Source organism: Archocentrus centrarchus, chromosome 19 (genome assembly GCF_007364275.1).
Source record: "Archocentrus centrarchus isolate MPI-CPG fArcCen1 chromosome 19, fArcCen1, whole genome shotgun sequence".
In the NCBI taxonomy this organism is placed as follows: domain Eukaryota; kingdom Metazoa; phylum Chordata; class Actinopteri; order Cichliformes; family Cichlidae; genus Archocentrus; species Archocentrus centrarchus.
This window is the reverse complement of record NC_044364.1, coordinates 21,138,538-21,155,704: the sequence shown is the minus strand read 5'-3', so window position 1 is coordinate 21,155,704 and position 17,167 is coordinate 21,138,538. Positions and strand designations below refer to the sequence as shown.

Sequence of the window (17,167 nt, the reverse complement as noted above, 5' to 3'; positions counted from 1 at the left end):
AAGAAGGTTATTAGTAACCTTCAAACCAAACTAACATTAAAAATAGAAACCAGAGGATGCGTGCAGGACAAAGCTGATCCAGCTTCCCTTGACTGACCTGCACCTCACTTCACCTTCATCGTCTTTTTTTTTTTTTTTTGGTGAACAAACTTTCCTCTCCCCACAGCAGAGGGCGCACACTGCACATGCAAAGTAGTGCAAAGTAGAACAACCCTAATGACATGTTTTGTAATGTGCAGTATTATTTGATGTTTACTTTTTATATTTTAATACATCGCAGGAATTACAGATCAGTGCAGGGCAGCCTGGTGGTGCAGTTTTTTAGTTTTTTGCACTGCTGCCTCACAGCAAGAAGGTCCTGGGTTTGATTCCACCAGTAGGCCAAGGCCAGTGTGGAGTTTGATGTTTTCCCTGTTGGGTAGGTTAATTGGTGATTCTAAACTGGCTGTGAATGTGAATGGTTGTCTGTCTCTCTGTGTTAGCCCTGTGATAGACTGGCGACCTGTCCAGGTGTACTCTGCCTCTCACCCCATGACCCTGACCCTGAACTGGATAAGTGGAAGACGATGGATGGGGTGTTACCCTCATTACCTGGACCAAACTATGCCTGTCAACATGACTGTTAAGAATTACTTTCTAAAGGTCTTCATGTCCTAAAATCAGTTGAACTGAAGAGAAACTGAGTACTTTGTTTTGGAGTGTGTGAGTGGAACTGCACTTCCCATGATGCCCCGGTGCACCTCTCCCTGTTTCCCTGCAGAGGGAGGAGAGTGGGAGGAGGAACATGGGGCGGAGAGGGGGCGAAGGGGGAGTTTGGGAAAGAATGTGAGGAATTCATTTCCTGTAGAGCAGCTCTGAGAACGAAGGAGGAGACGAGGAGTTTGAGGAGAAGGAGCACTAACTCCTGCCTCTCCTGCTGGATTACTGACTCCACTCTCCTCCCAGCACCTCCCAACTCAGGAGGAGGAGGAGGAGGAGAGGGAGGTACACCATGGCTGAGCCCCTGCTGAAGAGGACCTTCTCCAGGCTGAGAGGCAAAGACAGAAGCCGCAGGAAGACTGACCCCAAACTAAGCGGTGAGCAGCTGAGTCTCACTTTTACATCACTTACAGGCGTCTGTAAATGCCTCACATTACCTTTAATTTCAGGGTAAAGTTTATGAAGTGAGGGCTGTGAACCCCTCACGATACCTTCAGGTGATGAAGCTGCTGCAGGGTGAGCGTGCTGCTGATCAAACATCTGAGTAACACTAACTGCTTCCTGCTGGAGATTAAAGGAACGTTACGCTGTTTATCTTTAACGTGTCTCTGTGGGCCACGCTCACTCAGAATAAGCTTCCTGCAACAATCCAAAAACCTGATTTTAAAGTTGCACTCATCTCTAAAGCAGACAGGATTCTTTGTATGAAAGATATAATTTAAATAAAGTTCTGCTGTTTGAATCAGCAATTACCTGACGAGCTCAGTGAATCTGAGGTCAGATCTGATTGGTCGAACAGCGTCTCTGAATCAGAGCTGAAGCAGAGGACAGATAGAGTCGTGACCTCTCTGTCGTCCTCGCAGTCACCAGCATGTCACATGACCCTGAGCTTTGTGTTTATATTCCCAGCAGAGGGTGGCGGTCAGTGTGTGGAGTTAGAATGCCACCTGTGGATGTGTGGAGGACACAACAGACCTTCAGAGCTAGGTACTGACACGGTAACGTCCATGCAGAGGGTGAAGTCAGAGTCTACGTCTCTGAGAGCTCGGCAGGAGAGACGTGGACTCCAGCGCAGGGGTCAGGACTCTCTCAGTCAAGAATATCGTGCTTGTTTTATTTCATTCTAATCAATAAAACACTATTTTTAAAAAAATTCAGTCAGCTGATGCTGAGGTTACCTCTCTGACATCAGCCCAACTTTTATTTTGGAACTATTTTTCAGTGAAGAGAAGAGGCGCCTGCTGTTTGCTGCGTTCTTTCAGCGCAGGTTTGATGTCTGCATGCAGGAAACTGTCAGCTTGTGGGAAACAGTTCTGCCAGCCAGAGAGGAGTTTGAAATCATCAAGCTTGTTGTGCTTTGTTGTGTGTTGGAAAGTTTTGCTGAAGCTGGAACTTTAGCTTGATGACCTTTGACCTTTCTAAGAAGGCGGAGCTTGTTTACCTGCTTGTACCATAAGAAACACATAAATGTGCTCTCTGTAAATGATCTGAGCCACTGTGTTCAAACAGCGGAGGTTCGGGCACTCCATAATACAGCCTGAGAAGGTGACGTTACACCTGTAACATCTGTAACATCTGCACGTTTAAGTACACTGCAAACATTCTGCATGAGCGTAGTATCACAGTAAAACATATAAAGAGTTTCAAAGTCTTTTATAGACTTTCTGTTTACATCATTTTTGTCAAAGAAAATTACCAAAAAAAAAATCAGAAAACAGGAACAATTAGAAACCTTTTCCGTGCACCACAGCGTGAATTATTGAGCCAATCAGCTGTCACGTTAAGGCCACGGCTCCTAAATAGGAACCTGGGATTCAAACACACTGAGGGGAATAAGTCAGATCTGATCTCTGAAGGAGAACTGAGAGTTTGGTGTTGCTGTCTTGTTGAAACTTTAACAAAAATGTACATTTTTTTAACTGTTAAGGATAAAATGATCTTGGCCTTGGTGTGTGCGTGTGTGTGTGTGTGTGTGTGTGTGTGTGTGTGTGTGTGTGTGTGTGTGTGTGTGTGTGTGTGTGTGTGTGCAGATCATGAACTGTGTGGCTGCTGAAAGCTTCGAGCTGCTCTGTGTTGCAGGCACTCAGCTCAGAGTTACTGTATGTTTGTATATCAGAGACTGTCGAGAGGAAAAATCTTACCACGTGACCCCGCATCGCTAAGAGACTCCTCACTGTGCCTCTGCACAGTCCAGACTCAGACCTCCTCCTCACTTTATTTTTAGACCAGGTCTGCTCTGGATCAGCACTCCGGGCTCACAGCCGAGCACTCTCAAACGCAGACAAACAGCGGTGACGTCTTCTGTATCTGTAACGACAGCCAATCGACAGCCAGCAGGCTCGTAATGTCACCGTGATGTCACTGCTCAGTGTCAGATGAACACATGACGTCTGAGGTTCAGACTGAAACTGTCTCACAGTTTCCTCTCACTCCCAGACTGACATCCAAGATCAGATCCAGGATCAGAATCATGTTCAGGTTTCTGGGGGGATTCAATTCAATTTAATTCAATTTTTATTTCCATAGCACCAACTCACAGCAGCTGTTGCCTCAAGGCGTTTTATTTTGTACGGTAAAGAGCCTGAAGACTCAGATTCAGGATCAGATTCAGGTCCAGATCTTGGGGACCGTCACACGTGTTTGGTTTCCTGTACAAAAACTGGGTCAGTTTACCACTTCCTGTCATTAGGCCTCCGTGTGTGTGTGCACGTGTGTGTGTACATGTGTGTGCACTTGTATGTGTGTGTGTGTGTTTGTGAGAGAGAGAGAGAGAGAGTGTGGTTTCTTCCTGTTTATCTCTCTCTGGGATGTTGCAGTAAGTTGAGTAAAGATTTCAGATATGAAGCTCAGTGAACATCACAACTTTATTTCATGTTGTTTTAAATTTCTTTAATTATTAGCAGTAACTTCATTTCTATATCACTTTTAAACCCACACAGGTAAAAAGTGCTTCACAGTTTGGACAAACACATTAAAGCAGTGAACTCGTCCCAGCGCACACAGTGATGGGTTCTTCCTTCAGTTCATACAGGCTCACATACAAGGCGGAGGTTTGATGGTTTAAAGCTCGTCCTGTCAGTAGTTGAGTTTTTTAGTTTCTAATGTAAATGCGTAAACATGCATGGGTCAAAGGTCAGGGCTGAAGCAGACAGATTTTCATAGGAGGATTTTCAGGGAACTGTCCCTTTAAAAGCCTTTAAATGAAAGCATCTAAAACACATCAGTTTGTTTAGAGTGTGTGTGTGTGTGTGACAGCAGTCCTTGTATGTACTTTCAGACTGTAATGAATAGTGAATAGACAGCAGTGTGTTTGGTTTTAAACACAGAGACTTCATTCACATCTGCACAGTCACAGCTGTTTATTCACCCCCCCACCCCCACCCCCCGCCTCAACTCCTCCGCCCCCTCCCTCAGCCCCTCCCCTCAGTGATCACTGTTTGTCGGGCTGTTGAAAATGAAAAACAGATGCACTATTATTAGTGCTCACACTCTCCATCCTGCCTCAGCTCCTCTGTGGCCTCACTCTGATGACAGGAAGTGAAGGCCAATCTCTGCAGAGTGTCACTTCCTGTCTGGGCCTGTTCTCAGTCCAAAGTGGCTGACTATGCAGAGATGGTCAGAGACGAGCTAAGAGGAGAACAGGTAGCCTCCGTGTCACTACAGTCGGCTCGTTCTGATTCAGTCACAGTAAGAAGCAGATGAATCCACCTGGCAGGTTTCTTTAAAGTGCAAAATCTTTAACATAAATGGAGTCAAACAGCAACAAAAACATTTAAAGGATCCCACTGCGCATGAGCGTGACAATGTTTTAAACTCTGCAGAGTGAAAAAAGCGACCACAGCACAATGCAGCCTCCAGTGGGGATTTCTCTGTTAATTTTCTTCACAAAGCTGCTTTAGACATGTTCCTGACACCCTTAAGCACGTCCAAACCTTTAGTAGTGACCTTCACTACTTTGTTTAACAACAGTTTAACTACAGGAAACCACACCAACTGATAACTGACCCTCAAGAGCACCATCCAAACCACTTAAAAACAGTTTGAAAGCAGTCTGAGGGTTCCTGAATGCTCCCCTGGTGAAAAGTCATGAGTGCCAGCATGATTGGAGGCTTCAGAGGAGTTCAGTTTCTCTTTGTGGTGGTGCCTTAAAGCAGCCTGAACCCTGCTGCTACAGAGTGGAACACAGGTTAAACTGTTGACTTGACCCATGATGGTGGCATTTATAGCATTCAACAGTTTCACACAAACGAGTTTAATACATGAATTCAGAACAAACGTCACATTTACAGAACGAACGCCAACAGATGCAGAAACACACACACAGAGTCTATTCATGCAGCTCAGACAGACACTGTGCAGACTGTCACGAGGATCACACACACACACAAACACAAAAACACACACAGAGGAACACTCTCAGAAACACACACAGAAACACATGCACAAGGAGAAACACACACATACACATATACTCATTTTGGGCAAAGGGCTGGAAGAGAGAAATCCAGATGTTCAGGATCTGAGAAAAACTTTAAGAAAAGCTTTAATTTTCCACTTTCCTTCAGCAGCTGATGATTACAGACAATCAATAATAAAACTTGCTAAACCTTTGATTATTTATAAAGCTTCAATTCACAACAGCAGTCAGCTCAGTGTGCTTTACATTATAAGGTAAAAACCCTATTAGATCAACATTCAGATGTCCCTGACTGAGCAATACTTAGTGACAGTGGGAAGGAAGAACTCCCTTTTAACAGGAAGAAACCTCCAACAGAACCAGGCTCAGGGAGGGGCAGCCATCTGAGCTGTTTCATCTGATCTGATCTGGACTGATCTGTATGGAAGCTTGTTTCTACGACAGAGTATTAGGGCCACATTTAGAAAAAAATAAATCGTGCATTTTGAGAATAAAGTCAAAATTTCGAGAAAAACGTCGAAATAGTATTTTGAGAATAAAGTCGAAATACTATTTCGAGAAAAAAGTCGAAGTCGTCATTTCAAGTCAAATAATGGCTGCAGCTGCTATACCCTCTACAAAATGAAACAACTTGATCAGCTGTCTTAGGGGCTCTACACACGGGGAGCGACGTTGCTCCCTCTCCATTCATGGAACTTCTGCGAAGCGATTGTGGCATCCTTGCACAAGTTCCATGGGAACTGAATGGAGAGCGAGCGACGTCGCTCCCTGTGAGGCGAGCCCCTTATTGTGACTTGTGATTCTGAAAATCCCCTCTGTACTGCACGAAGGTGCATTCATCGAAATCCTTGCATCTAACCATTGCCAGTTTGTGTGGTTTTCCTTCTGAGCCGATGCAGCTTTCTGCACATCTCATTACCATCCTCATAGTTATCACTCCATTGTGTTTGTGTACTAAAAGAGAAATAAGTTCCGATTCTTAAGTATAGTTTCACTAACTCATAATACAAGACATTCTGGAGGTTATAGTAGACGTTGCATGGCAGGTGTTTGACTTGAAACGACTTAAATCTGCACATTTCGACTTTTTTCTCAAAATTTCAACTTTTTTTCTTGAAATTTTGACTTTATTCTGGAAATTTGACTTTATTCTAGAAATAGTATTTCAACTTTTTTTTCTTGAAATTTTGACTTTTTTTCTCAAAATTTTGACTTTATTCTCGAAATAGATTTTCGACTTTATTCTCGAAATTTTGACTTTATTCTCAAAATGCACAATTCAATTTTTTTTTCTCAATGTGGCCCTAATACTCCTTCGTATGTTTCCGCCACAAAAAAAAAAAAAAAATTGCCATCCATAACTCGAAATTCCGAGTTGTTTTCTCAAAATTTCAAGTCAGTAACTCGAAATTTTGAGTTACATATCTCAAATTTTCACATTAATAACTTGAAATTTTGACTTAACACTGCCAATCAGGAAGCTCCATGATCCGTACATCATTTCCTTGTTAACTGGAAGCAGGAAACTGAAGGTATCAGCTGTCCAACAGATCGACATGAAAACAGTGATTCCTTACCTTTTATGCAGCTGAAGACATTTTGTCCATTGACTGTAAAAAAGTTGCTGACAATTTGTTCATGTTTACTAGAAACTGCTAGCTCACTGATACTGTTGCTACCCCACTTTGAGTGCACATGTGCTGGTGGCCTCTGTTTCTGGGTAACAAGGAAATGACCTCTGTCTCGTAACTTCCTGATTGGTAGCGGTAGGCCGAAATTTCGAGTTATTAACACAAATATTTGAGAGACGTAACTTGAAATTTCGAGAAAAAACTCAAAATTTCAAGTTACGGATGGCGATTATTTTGTTTTTAGTGGTGGAAACAAGCTTCCATAGATCTGTGCAGGAACCGTGAGAGATGAAAAGGTGGCATCAGAGCATGGTTCCATAACCCTGCCTCATCACTTCGATGATGCCAAACACTCTGATCCAGCCCATAATATCAGCTGTTTGTTTACCACAGAAGCTCCGGTCCGGCCTGACACCGCCTTCCAATCTTCTTCATCACCATCATCACCAACACTGACAGACCCTGACCCCCCATCGCCTCCTCGCAACCACATCACAGTGGCCAAGAAACAACAGTGGGCACGTCAGGGGTCTGCAGCTCCACCCCGTTTCCTGACCCCGAGCTCCACCTTCAGATCCTCAGACCAGGAGAGACCCACAGGGATATCCCAGGATGCATTTGGGCAAGCCTGGAGCCAGAGGCTGGTGCAAGACAAGGTAAAGGACGGTGGAGATGTCATAGTAGGTTTCTGACCAAACCTTTACACTGCTCGTCTCCTTCATCCCTCCTTTCCCTGATAGTATAACCTTTACTTTATTTTTGCTTCAATTTTTGTTTTTTCCTACCTCTTTGTTCTTTTCCTGATTGTCGTCTGTTTTTCTTCCCAACCGGGTAGACCCTCCTTTTTTGTTCCCCCTCCTGGCAGACATCAGTCTTGGTCCTCTGGGTAGTCCTCCATCTCTGTCCTGAGCCTAACAGACCTCTATCTTTGTCTCGATCCTGGCAGTCCTAACTCTTTCTTTTTTTTCTTGTTTTGGACCTTTCCTCTGATGTCTCTGGTGGTTGGAGCCCTTGTTCTTGTTCTGCTGCTGGTGACTGAACCCTTTCCTGTGTCCCGATTCAGGTACTTTTTATTAGTACACTGCCACTTATACAAACAGTACACAGTGCATACTTATTTGTGTAGTGCATGGATTTTGTGATTTGGTGCTATATAAATAACATTGAATTGAATTGAATTTTATCAGGGTAGTACTGAACACAGAAAGTCGTGCATTTCCCACAAATAACAGTTGCAAGGATTGTAGACAGAGCCCTTGATTGTGCTGCTGGCAGATGAATACCTCCTTCTCGTTCTGATGATGGTTTGAGTCCTCGCTCTGCTCTGTCTGTCCTTTCAGTGATTTGGCCACTGTTTATTGTCATTGTTTGTAGGTGCAGCAGTGTGCTGACAGGATGTGCACAGCTCTGGCCTGGGATAAGACCAGTACCTCCTGTGTTAGTACAACAATACATCAGGAAGCCTCCCAGACAGTAGGGGGCCCCACTGAGTCTTCCTCCACCTCCGTCAGTGTCAAGCTGTCTGGCCAGCGTGCCTACCTCCAGAGCCTAGATCGCAGCAGCCGAGCCTGGGTGCTGTCCTCAGGAAAGACTACAGATGAGGTGTGCGACCCTCAGGCAGACAGTGGCGGCAACATCTGGTACAACCCGATCCCTGAGGAAGAGGACTCAGGAGGTCCACGTCGGGAAGAGGATGTATGGAAGAGGAGGGCCAAAAAAGATGAGACAGGACCTGGAGCAGATTTTGGAGGAGGTTGTAACAATGACAGTCCACTGGAGGACTGTCATTGTTACAACCTCACCAATCCAAGTGTCAGTCACCATGTCGATGACATCAAAGCAGAAAGTACAGGTAAGACTTCCTGTTTCACTTGGTCATCACATTTCCTCAGGTTTGTCCTTCACTGGCCTTCTCCATCTCATCCTCCTTCAGACTCCCCTCCAGACTCTAGCCCTGCTTCCCAAAAGAAAGGGGGCATGTCCAGCAGTGTGATTGACAGGTTGAGGTCTCCTGGTACGGTGAGAAAACTCTCTCTCAAGATGAAGAAACTTCCTGAGCTGCGCCGCAAACTCAGCCTCCGCTCATCATCTCGGGCTCATCGCCAGGGAAACGACAGTAGAGGGGGCTTAGACGAGTCAATTGTTAAGAACACAGCATCATCATCGGCACTGTCCAACCAGAACGTGATCAGCAAGTATCACCTGGACAGCACCACCTCTCCAGCCCGACCACAGCGGCGCGCATCGAGAGGACGCTCGGCCAGTAAAGGAGGTAAGCCGCTCAGAGAGGGAGAGGAGGGTAGCTCAGATGAAGATTTGAATATTTCAGTGGCTCAGGGTAGAACTTCAAAGAGTAAACTGACAACGGACATGAGCATACAGTAACGACAAAGAGTCTGTGACCTTATTTCACAGTAATATGTGTATTTTCCTGATATTTCAGACTTTCTCAGAACCAAATGTCCATGAATTTTAAAGCAGGGATTCCATCTTCATCTTTTTTCAAAGACTCTGGGGTTGTCAGGGCCTCACAGTGAAGTCCAGTGAAACTACCATAATATAAAATGTCTACCTTCCTGTCAGGACATCTTAGTGACGGGGACTCCCCTGAGCTACTGCCACGACAACAGCCCTCTCAACATGTGACCTCACAGGATGTGCCCTGCAACGTCAGTTCATTCCAGTTGTACGTGGGCTCCGACCCGCCGCGATGCAGCCAGCGGGTGACGGGTTTACTGACAGTCCACTTGCTGGGTCTGGAGGAGATGAAGACCAGCAGGTACAAACATGCCTTCAAGTATTTAATTTGAGAACTGATTGGCTCTCTGATGAGATGCTACAGTTATTCATGGCTGTAGAGTATAAACTGGCAGGTCTGAGTGGAGATCTTTAATTTGAAACATTTTTCATCATCTGATCCTTTGGACATTTTTAATGCAATTATCTGACTAGTAATATGACTGCTTCATTGGACTAACAGTTTGTCCAAGAAGGCTGAGCTCCAGCTGAGCTTTGCTGAAATTCTACGATTTTATTCGGATGTTACTGAGCGCTGATTAGCAGGTATTTGTCTCTGTGTGATGCTCCCATACAATCACTGGCTGCACAATGATAACCAAGCTAACTAGCATTAGCTGATAGCTTAGCACTCCAACCGCTCAGTCACTTCTGGCTCCAGGAAACCAACAAGGTGAGGAAATTATTTGTTTTCAGTGAAATAAGTTTCCGTAATGCTGAAAGGTTTTTACCGGATGTGTTTTTATCTTCACTGGGATCATTCTTCTGTGACCGTTGTGTTCAGGATCATCCTCTGCTGGACGGTTGGGTTCAGTCATAGAGTCATTTTCTCTCCTTGTGTGGATGTCTGGTCTCAGGTCAGAGGGCAGTAAGGAGGTCTTCCTGGCCATACAGATTGATGGGGTAACGAGAGCTAGGACTGCCCTCCTGACGCTGCGAGGCTCCGCCCTCTCCTTAAACCACACCTTCCACCTGGAGCTGGAGAGAGCTCGGCAGCTCCGCATAGTGGTGTTAACACCAGGTAATACACCAAAGCCCCATTCAGGCAGGACTAACATGAAACGGGGAGGTGGGGGTGAAATATTCTCTGTAAAAACGCCTCCACAGTTACAGGAAATGTATTTATTTACTCATTTAGTGGTTCATTTTTAAGACAGGCTGTGTAATGCACATGTGTTTATAAGACTAATCTGATCAGTCCCTTTATGGGCATTAATACACATAACTGTTTAAAGTTAATGTTGTGTCTAATTAGCTAAAGGCTAGTACTCAACATAGAATGTAATAATATACAGTACAGATTTTAACCAGGACTTCACTGCTGTGCAGTGCTTTAACAGTTCTACGGTTATAGCAGTCCTATGTCCATTCATTCTTTCATTTCCATTTTATTTACAGTAATGTAAAAAACTACAAAATCAGAGAGAAAACCTTAACAATGACCCTGGATTCATTAGTTGTGCGTCCAAGATGATTCAAACATGCTGTATGATCTGTAATGCATTATCAGTCTTTGTAGCTGTTCAACCAGTGGACTACATATTTACACAGTGCTATCACCATAAATGTATAGTCCAATCCCTGTGCAGCACTCATAAATCTCATTAAAATATAAGCTAGTAAAGGTCAAAACGTTGAACCTTGTGAAAAACCTACTTTACTTTCAGTACTCTCAGATTTAGAGGGAACAATGATGAGTTTCTGACTCTTATTTCTAATGCAAGAGAGGTTAGATTTAGTTAATTTAGACAACAGTATGTTATAACTGACAGTATGAAAGTGCTTTTTAAAGTCTAAAAAGACTGCACTAAACTAATTTCTCCATCCAAAAACAATGTTTTCAAGCAAATAGTAACTGGTTTAGTGGATTATTTCAGTCTCAAGCCAAATTAGTGGTTCTTCCAAATATATCATTAGTGAAATGTGATGGTTCAAACCATTCAGACCCAGAAAAGAGCTAAACCACCAGGAATCATGATGACGAATCATGATGTCCTCTCCAGAAGATGAACCATGAGGACAGACTGCCTTTCGTGGCTCCCCCTGCTGGCTGTTTGGGTTTCTGTTTAAATCTGACTCATGCTGATGAGACTTCTAGAAACTCCTCAGTCTAACGCTTTTTCCTCTTTTAGTCTGTGCAGCCAATCCTCCAGCAGCAGGTGGAGTCAAACCAGCATTTGAGCAGAGTCCCACTTCAGGTGGTTCAACTAGAAACCGAGTGTGTGGTCTGGGCGGGGTCTCCATCCCTCCGCTCTTTAAAGGTTCATTGCACCAAATGTGCTGATTTATCTGATTATATATTGATGCCTGAATGATGCTGAGGGTGTGTTTGGTTTCTCAGGGAGTCGCAGTCAGCAGCTCTGTGTGAAACTGGAGCCCAGAGGACTTCTTTATATCAAACTGTCTCTGCAGGAGAAATGGGACACGCAGGTACGCAACTCCACTGCTGCTGCTGATACATGGAATAACTAAAACAGAGTTCAATATAACTGGAAGCAGCAGGCACATTAACAGTCTCAGCAGATCACAGGGTTAGGGTCACATATGCGCTTTTATATGGACTCTTTGCCAAATGGCACAACTCAAAAAATTAGAATATAGTGAAAAAGTTTTTTGTATATAATTTAACTGACAAACGTCCGTCCATCCATCCATCCATCCATCCATCCATCCATCCATCCATCCATCCATTTTTTTCCACTTATCTGGGTCCAGGTCATTGGATATTTAGTACTTGCTTTGGGCTCCTTCGCCATGAATTCCTGCTTCAGTGCAGCGTGGCATGGAGGCAATCAACTTGTAGCAGCTGGGGTGTTATTGAAGCCCAGGTTGCCTTGAGCTTTCAGCTTGTCTGGATTATTGGGTTGGGTGTTTCTCATCTTCTGCAGATATGGGGTTCAGGTCAGGTGAACTGGCTTGCCAATCAAGCACATCATGGTCAGTAAACCATCTGGCAGGAGTTCTGGCACTGTGAGGAGGTGCTAAGTCCCACCGAAAAAAAGAAATCAGCATCTCCATAAAGCTTGTCACCACATGGAAGCATGAAGTTCTCTGAAATCTCCTGGCAGACGCTGTGTGAACTTCGGACCACACGGTGGACCAACCACCACCAACACCAGCAGATGACTTCAAACACCTTGGATTCAAGCTCCTCCGTTCTTCCTTCAGACTCAAGAACTTTATATGTACTTTGATCTGAAAAGAGAACTTCAGAACATGGAGCAACAGTCTAGTTATGTTTTTTTTTTTTTGTAGCCCAAGTGAGACGTTCTGAAGACGGCTCTGATTCAGGAGAAATCAGCAGCGTGACAGCAACCTTCACTGTGATGGTGTTTGTGTGTTCTGAACTAAATCAAAACAAATACAGCATTTATAGTGTGTTTGTACTCAAACTACAAATTGAATGTAATAATTTGAGATATTGGATTTCTGATTTTCATGAGCTGTAAGCCATATTCATCAAAAATTAAAACCTGACGATTCAGTTTTGAATATAGAATAGATGGCAGTTTACATTTTAAATTAACTTACAAAAATGCCCCAAATACTTATAAGAGAGTTAATTTGAAAGGAAGCATCTTCTAGTTTCTAAAACTAAAATGCAAGCCTAACCCCTGTAGATGGTAGCAGGTTAATGTCCTTCTCAGATTTAGTGCAATATTTACAACCACAGAAACACTGTTACCTGTTTTCCACCAACAGCGTGGTGGTGCCCAGTCTAGGACAGATTTTCTACCAAAAAAGACACAAATAAGACAGAACTGCCTGCACTGATGGAGAGAGGTACGTACATGTGTTCCTACAGACTGAAAGATGAACTGTCTGTCTGCAGCCCAACAGTGACACAGCCACACCTTCCTCTGTGTTTGGGGTCGAGCTGCACCACCTGGTGGAGAAAGAGGGCTCTGCAACTCCAGTCCCCCTGCTGATCCAGAAAACTGTGGCAGAGATCGAGCGACGAGGACTGAAGGTTAGTGTTCCATTTGGCTGCGACAAACAGGCTGCGGCCTCACCATCAACTGACCGTGTGTGTGTGTTTGTGTGTGTGTGTGTCAGGTGGTGGGTCTGTACAGGCTCTGTGGTTCTGCTGCCGTGAAGAAGGAGCTCAGGGATTGGTTTGAGAGGAACAGTTCAGCAGTGTGTCTGTCTGAGGACCTTTACCCTGACATCAATGTCATCACAGGTGAGCACAGCCAAGAAACCAGAACCTGTACCTGAACCTGCTCCAGAATATGAACCTGACCTTTGACCCCCCTCATACTCATCTTGACTGTACTCACCTGCGTCTCCTCAGGTATTCTGAAGGACTACCTGCGGGAGCTGCCGTCCCCCCTCATCACCAGGACTTTGTACCAGGTGGTCCGGGAGGCCATGACTCTACAACCCCCACCTGTCCCACCTGCGACCCCTGACCCCCAACTGTCCCGGAGCACCATGGAGCTGCTGTCTTGCCTACCACCTCCAGAAAGGGTAACACCTAGTACTCCTGCAGTACCCATGCAGTACTCCTGCAGTACTCTTGTAGTACAGCTTTTTGCAGTGACCTTCTTGTGTATTTCAGACATGTTTCTGTGTTTAGGAAACAGATTTGGAGTTTTATACTTACAGTCAACAAGAACTTGGATCAGTTTGTTTGATGTGACACTGCAGAGATTTGAATCTTTTCGACTGACAGAAACACTTTTCCTCACACTCGCATGCATCTTCTGTCTGCAGGCCTGTTTTTGGTCCTACTTTTTCCCAGTCTTCATTAACCATTTGTCTGTGACCCCTCTGTGACCTTTTTAGTGTAATGAGCAGGTGTGGAGACAGATGATGAGCACTTTCACTCGTACACACAGTTCATTGTTGAGTCAACAAATAAAGGTTTGAGAGTCCAGGACTCGTCTGATCGAGCGCTTCACACTGTGAGATTGGTTCGAGAGGAACAGTTCAGCTGTGTGAACGTAGACTTTATAGATAAGTGGAAAAGTTTCTGGGGAAAACCTGGTTTTGTTAGGGGAGACAGAATCCATCCCACTTTGGGTGGAGCAGCTCTCATTTCTAGAAATCTTGCTGAATTTACACGCCTCTCTGCAGCTTCTCTCCTCCTGCCATCTTCCCAAAACGCCATCCACATATAGCCTGATTATTTCAAACCTTGTATGTAAGATTCAATTCTGGATTTAACAGGGAGCCGGTTATTTTTGCTTCTAAAAACATTCCAGCAGGTGTTATCCACAGATCAACATGAGGTAAATTTCACTTGGAATTTGGTCTGAAAACAACTTCAGAGAAGTTTCTCAAGTTAGTGAAGAAACATCTGCTGAAAGATTAACAGCTGTTGCGGGTCCTAGTGCACTGTGGGTAATGTAGGCAGGAGCTTCTAAACAGGAAGAAGAGTGTGTGAGATAAGAAACCATGCTTTCTGTTTACTCCTCGTATAAACACCTGCTCTTACAGAGGGTCTACAAGCTTCCTTTGTACCGTGACCTTTGACCTCTTGTGATCTGCAACCTTTGAAGTAAAAAAAAAGGGTTTTCAACTTTGAGTTAAATGTGTGGAAAACATTTGAAATCTGACATCAAGTCAGGAGCTGCTCCCTGCTGGTCGGATCGCTGAGTGATTGATTTTCTGATCATTTTTCATGAGTATTGTTTATTATTGATCATTATTGATGGAGAGGCTCTGTTGGATTGTGCGCATTTAACTGTCCTCACCATCTCTCCCTCTCAAGGCCACCCTGTCGCTCCTGCTCGACCATCTCAGCCTCGTGGCGTCTTTCAGTGCCGCCAACAGGATGACGCATCAGAACCTCGCCGTGTGCTTCGGCCCCGTGCTCCTCACGCCAACCCAGGAGGCATGGAGGATGGGAGGAGGAGGAGGAGGAGGAAGATCAGGAAGAGGAACAGCAAAGGGTTTCAGTCACGGCGAGGAAATGGCGAGTGCCGTGGACTTCAAACGGCACATCGAAGCGCTGCACTACCTGCTGCAGCTGTGGCCAGGTGAGACCTGACGCCCCACCCACTCTCGTACCTTACGTTGCCATAGAACCCATCGTGCCTAATTTTTCTTTGTCCTCAGTGCCAACCCATCGAGCGCCAGTCAATGAAAATGCTGATGCCTCCCCTCCCCCTTCCCCGACCCTTGCCCAGCATCCTTTGGGCCAGCAGCATCGGCGTCCTGCGCTGCGACTGGCTCTGCCACAAAGCCCCGAAGAGGAGGTGGTGGTGTCACGACGGGGGCGCGGTGGATTGGCCCGGCTGGAGAGTCCACCACCAATCAACAGGTACGCAGGAGACTGGAGCGTGTGCGGACAAGAGCTTCTGACCGGACAGGATGCCGACTATGACGAGGTGGCAGGAAGTGAGAGTGACGCAGGTAAGGGAACAATTTTCTTTGAAATGAGTCAGCTGATCATCTACCTGTACAGACGGCAGGTGTGTCTCTAACCTTCACAGGTGTTACCTCACTAAACTCACACCAGTTTATTTTCCTGCTGGTTCACATTATGGCCTGACTGTAGAACTGACAGATGTTAGCACATCCTCCTCTTTGACTCCTCCTGCTTGTTCTTGTTGTTTCAGGCAGCGATGATGAAGATGAGGCGGTGAAGAAGGGGGCGTGGCCACCAGGAGGCGGTGGCGCTCTATACATGGATGACTTCCTGGACTTTGATGCTCCGTTTAACTGTCGACTCAGCCTGAAGGACTTTGACACACTCATCCGTGACCTGGACCGCGAGCTCGCCAAACAGATCTGTCTGTAGACGAGGGGAAGGAGGAGGAGGATGTGACTCATCTGATCTGAAATTTATCAGATGAGTTTTAAAATGAAAATGAAACTGTGTGGGAAAGTAGATCAGCTCGTAGTTTGACCTCTGACCTTTCACTCCACAACTGTTTTCAGCAACTTTTCACGGCAACACGGATGAGCAGCATTGCATTAATAATGGAGAGATTAACAAAGCTCAGAGTTCATCAAAGAAACTGAGGGTTTTATTTAAAAATCATTTGTTTTATAATTTTATGATTTAATTTTAAAATGTTATTTAATTTTATGAGAAAACAAAACCTCTTCATCGCATTTATTTTCAGTCTGAAAATTTTTTAGACTGAAAAAATTTAATGTGTGGCAGTGAAACTTTGTTTCACTGCCACACATTTAAAAATGCCAGCGTATTAAAATAAAAAGTTAAAAATTTATTCTAAAAATGAAAGTAAAAGAAAAAACAGCTGTAATCCTCAGTATTGATAAAATATGAATTTTCTATTGATCTTCTTTGGGGATTAAAAAAATTTTTTTTTTAAAAATAAAATAAAATTTGTTATCCTGGAAAAAAGTATTTTCAATTTTTACAATTTTTTTGTTACAAATTTCAAAAAACAAAACAATTAAATTTGTGATCTTAAAGTCATCGAAACTCATACAAACGCTTCTTCTTCTCACCGTCATAATAAAGCTATCCTCATAAGTCATAAAATGATAGAACAGAGTCTTTAAATATGGAGAAACTCATTATAGAGTTTAATATAATCTTGAAAACTGTTTTCCTGCATAAAAACAAAGATGATCAGCACCATGAGGACGAGAAAACTCTTCATCTGATTTGTAACTAAAGTTTTGATCAAAGAAACAAAGATCAGACGTGAGCGCATTTTCATTTGAATCAAACGTTTCTTTGGTGAAGTCTGCAGGTGAGGCTGGCATGTCGCTCTTTAACGTGATGCAATCAGCTGCTCAGGACATCCTGAAGGAAGCGCTGTGATAAAACCAAACACATGAATTTATTCCTCTGATCCAAAGATAGACTCACAGTCAGCTCAGTTTTTTCCTCCGTGCATGAGGGCGTGTCTGAAGCTTTAATTCGAGTCTGGAATTGAAATATTTATTTAAATGTGCTGTATGTAATTTGTAAAGTGAG

General features: G+C 44.2%; 1 protein-coding gene across 2 annotated transcripts; it reads left to right on the top strand.

The window, feature by feature from the left end:
- Positions 1-853: 853 nt before the first annotated feature.
- syde1 (synapse defective Rho GTPase homolog 1) lies at positions 854-16,470 on the top strand. Of its 2 annotated transcripts, XM_030755905.1 has the most exons (14): positions 854-1,076; positions 7,141-7,403; positions 8,122-8,599; positions 8,681-9,019; positions 9,331-9,526; positions 10,122-10,285; positions 11,397-11,525; positions 11,606-11,694; positions 13,097-13,234; positions 13,321-13,447; positions 13,559-13,734; positions 14,981-15,248; positions 15,328-15,624; positions 15,831-16,470. In XM_030755905.1, the coding sequence occupies exons 1-14, from the start codon at positions 992-994 to the stop codon at positions 16,010-16,012; spliced, it is 2,931 nt and encodes a 976-aa protein (XP_030611765.1). In that variant the 5' UTR covers positions 854-991; the 3' UTR covers positions 16,013-16,470. The 2 variants fall into 2 exon arrangements, with proteins under 2 accessions (XP_030611765.1, XP_030611766.1); XM_030755906.1 differs by lacking the exons at positions 854-1,076; positions 7,141-7,403 and adding an exon at positions 7,718-7,810.
- Positions 16,471-17,167: the final 697 nt, after the last annotated feature.

What these genes read in the sequence shown, in the direction of transcription:
- syde1 (XM_030755905.1), top strand. Translation starts at nt 992, where the DNA reads ATGGCTGAGCCCCTGCTGAAGAGGACCTTCTCCAGGCTGAGAGGCAAA. An exon ending in GAGGAGATGAAGACCAGCAG is followed by an intron (nt 9,527 to 10,121) that starts GTACAAACATGC and finishes GTCTGGTCTCAG; the next exon opens with GTCAGAGGGCAGTAAGGAGG. An exon ending in CCTGCTGCAGCTGTGGCCAG is followed by an intron (nt 15,249 to 15,327) that starts GTGAGACCTGAC and finishes CTTTGTCCTCAG; the next exon opens with TGCCAACCCATCGAGCGCCA.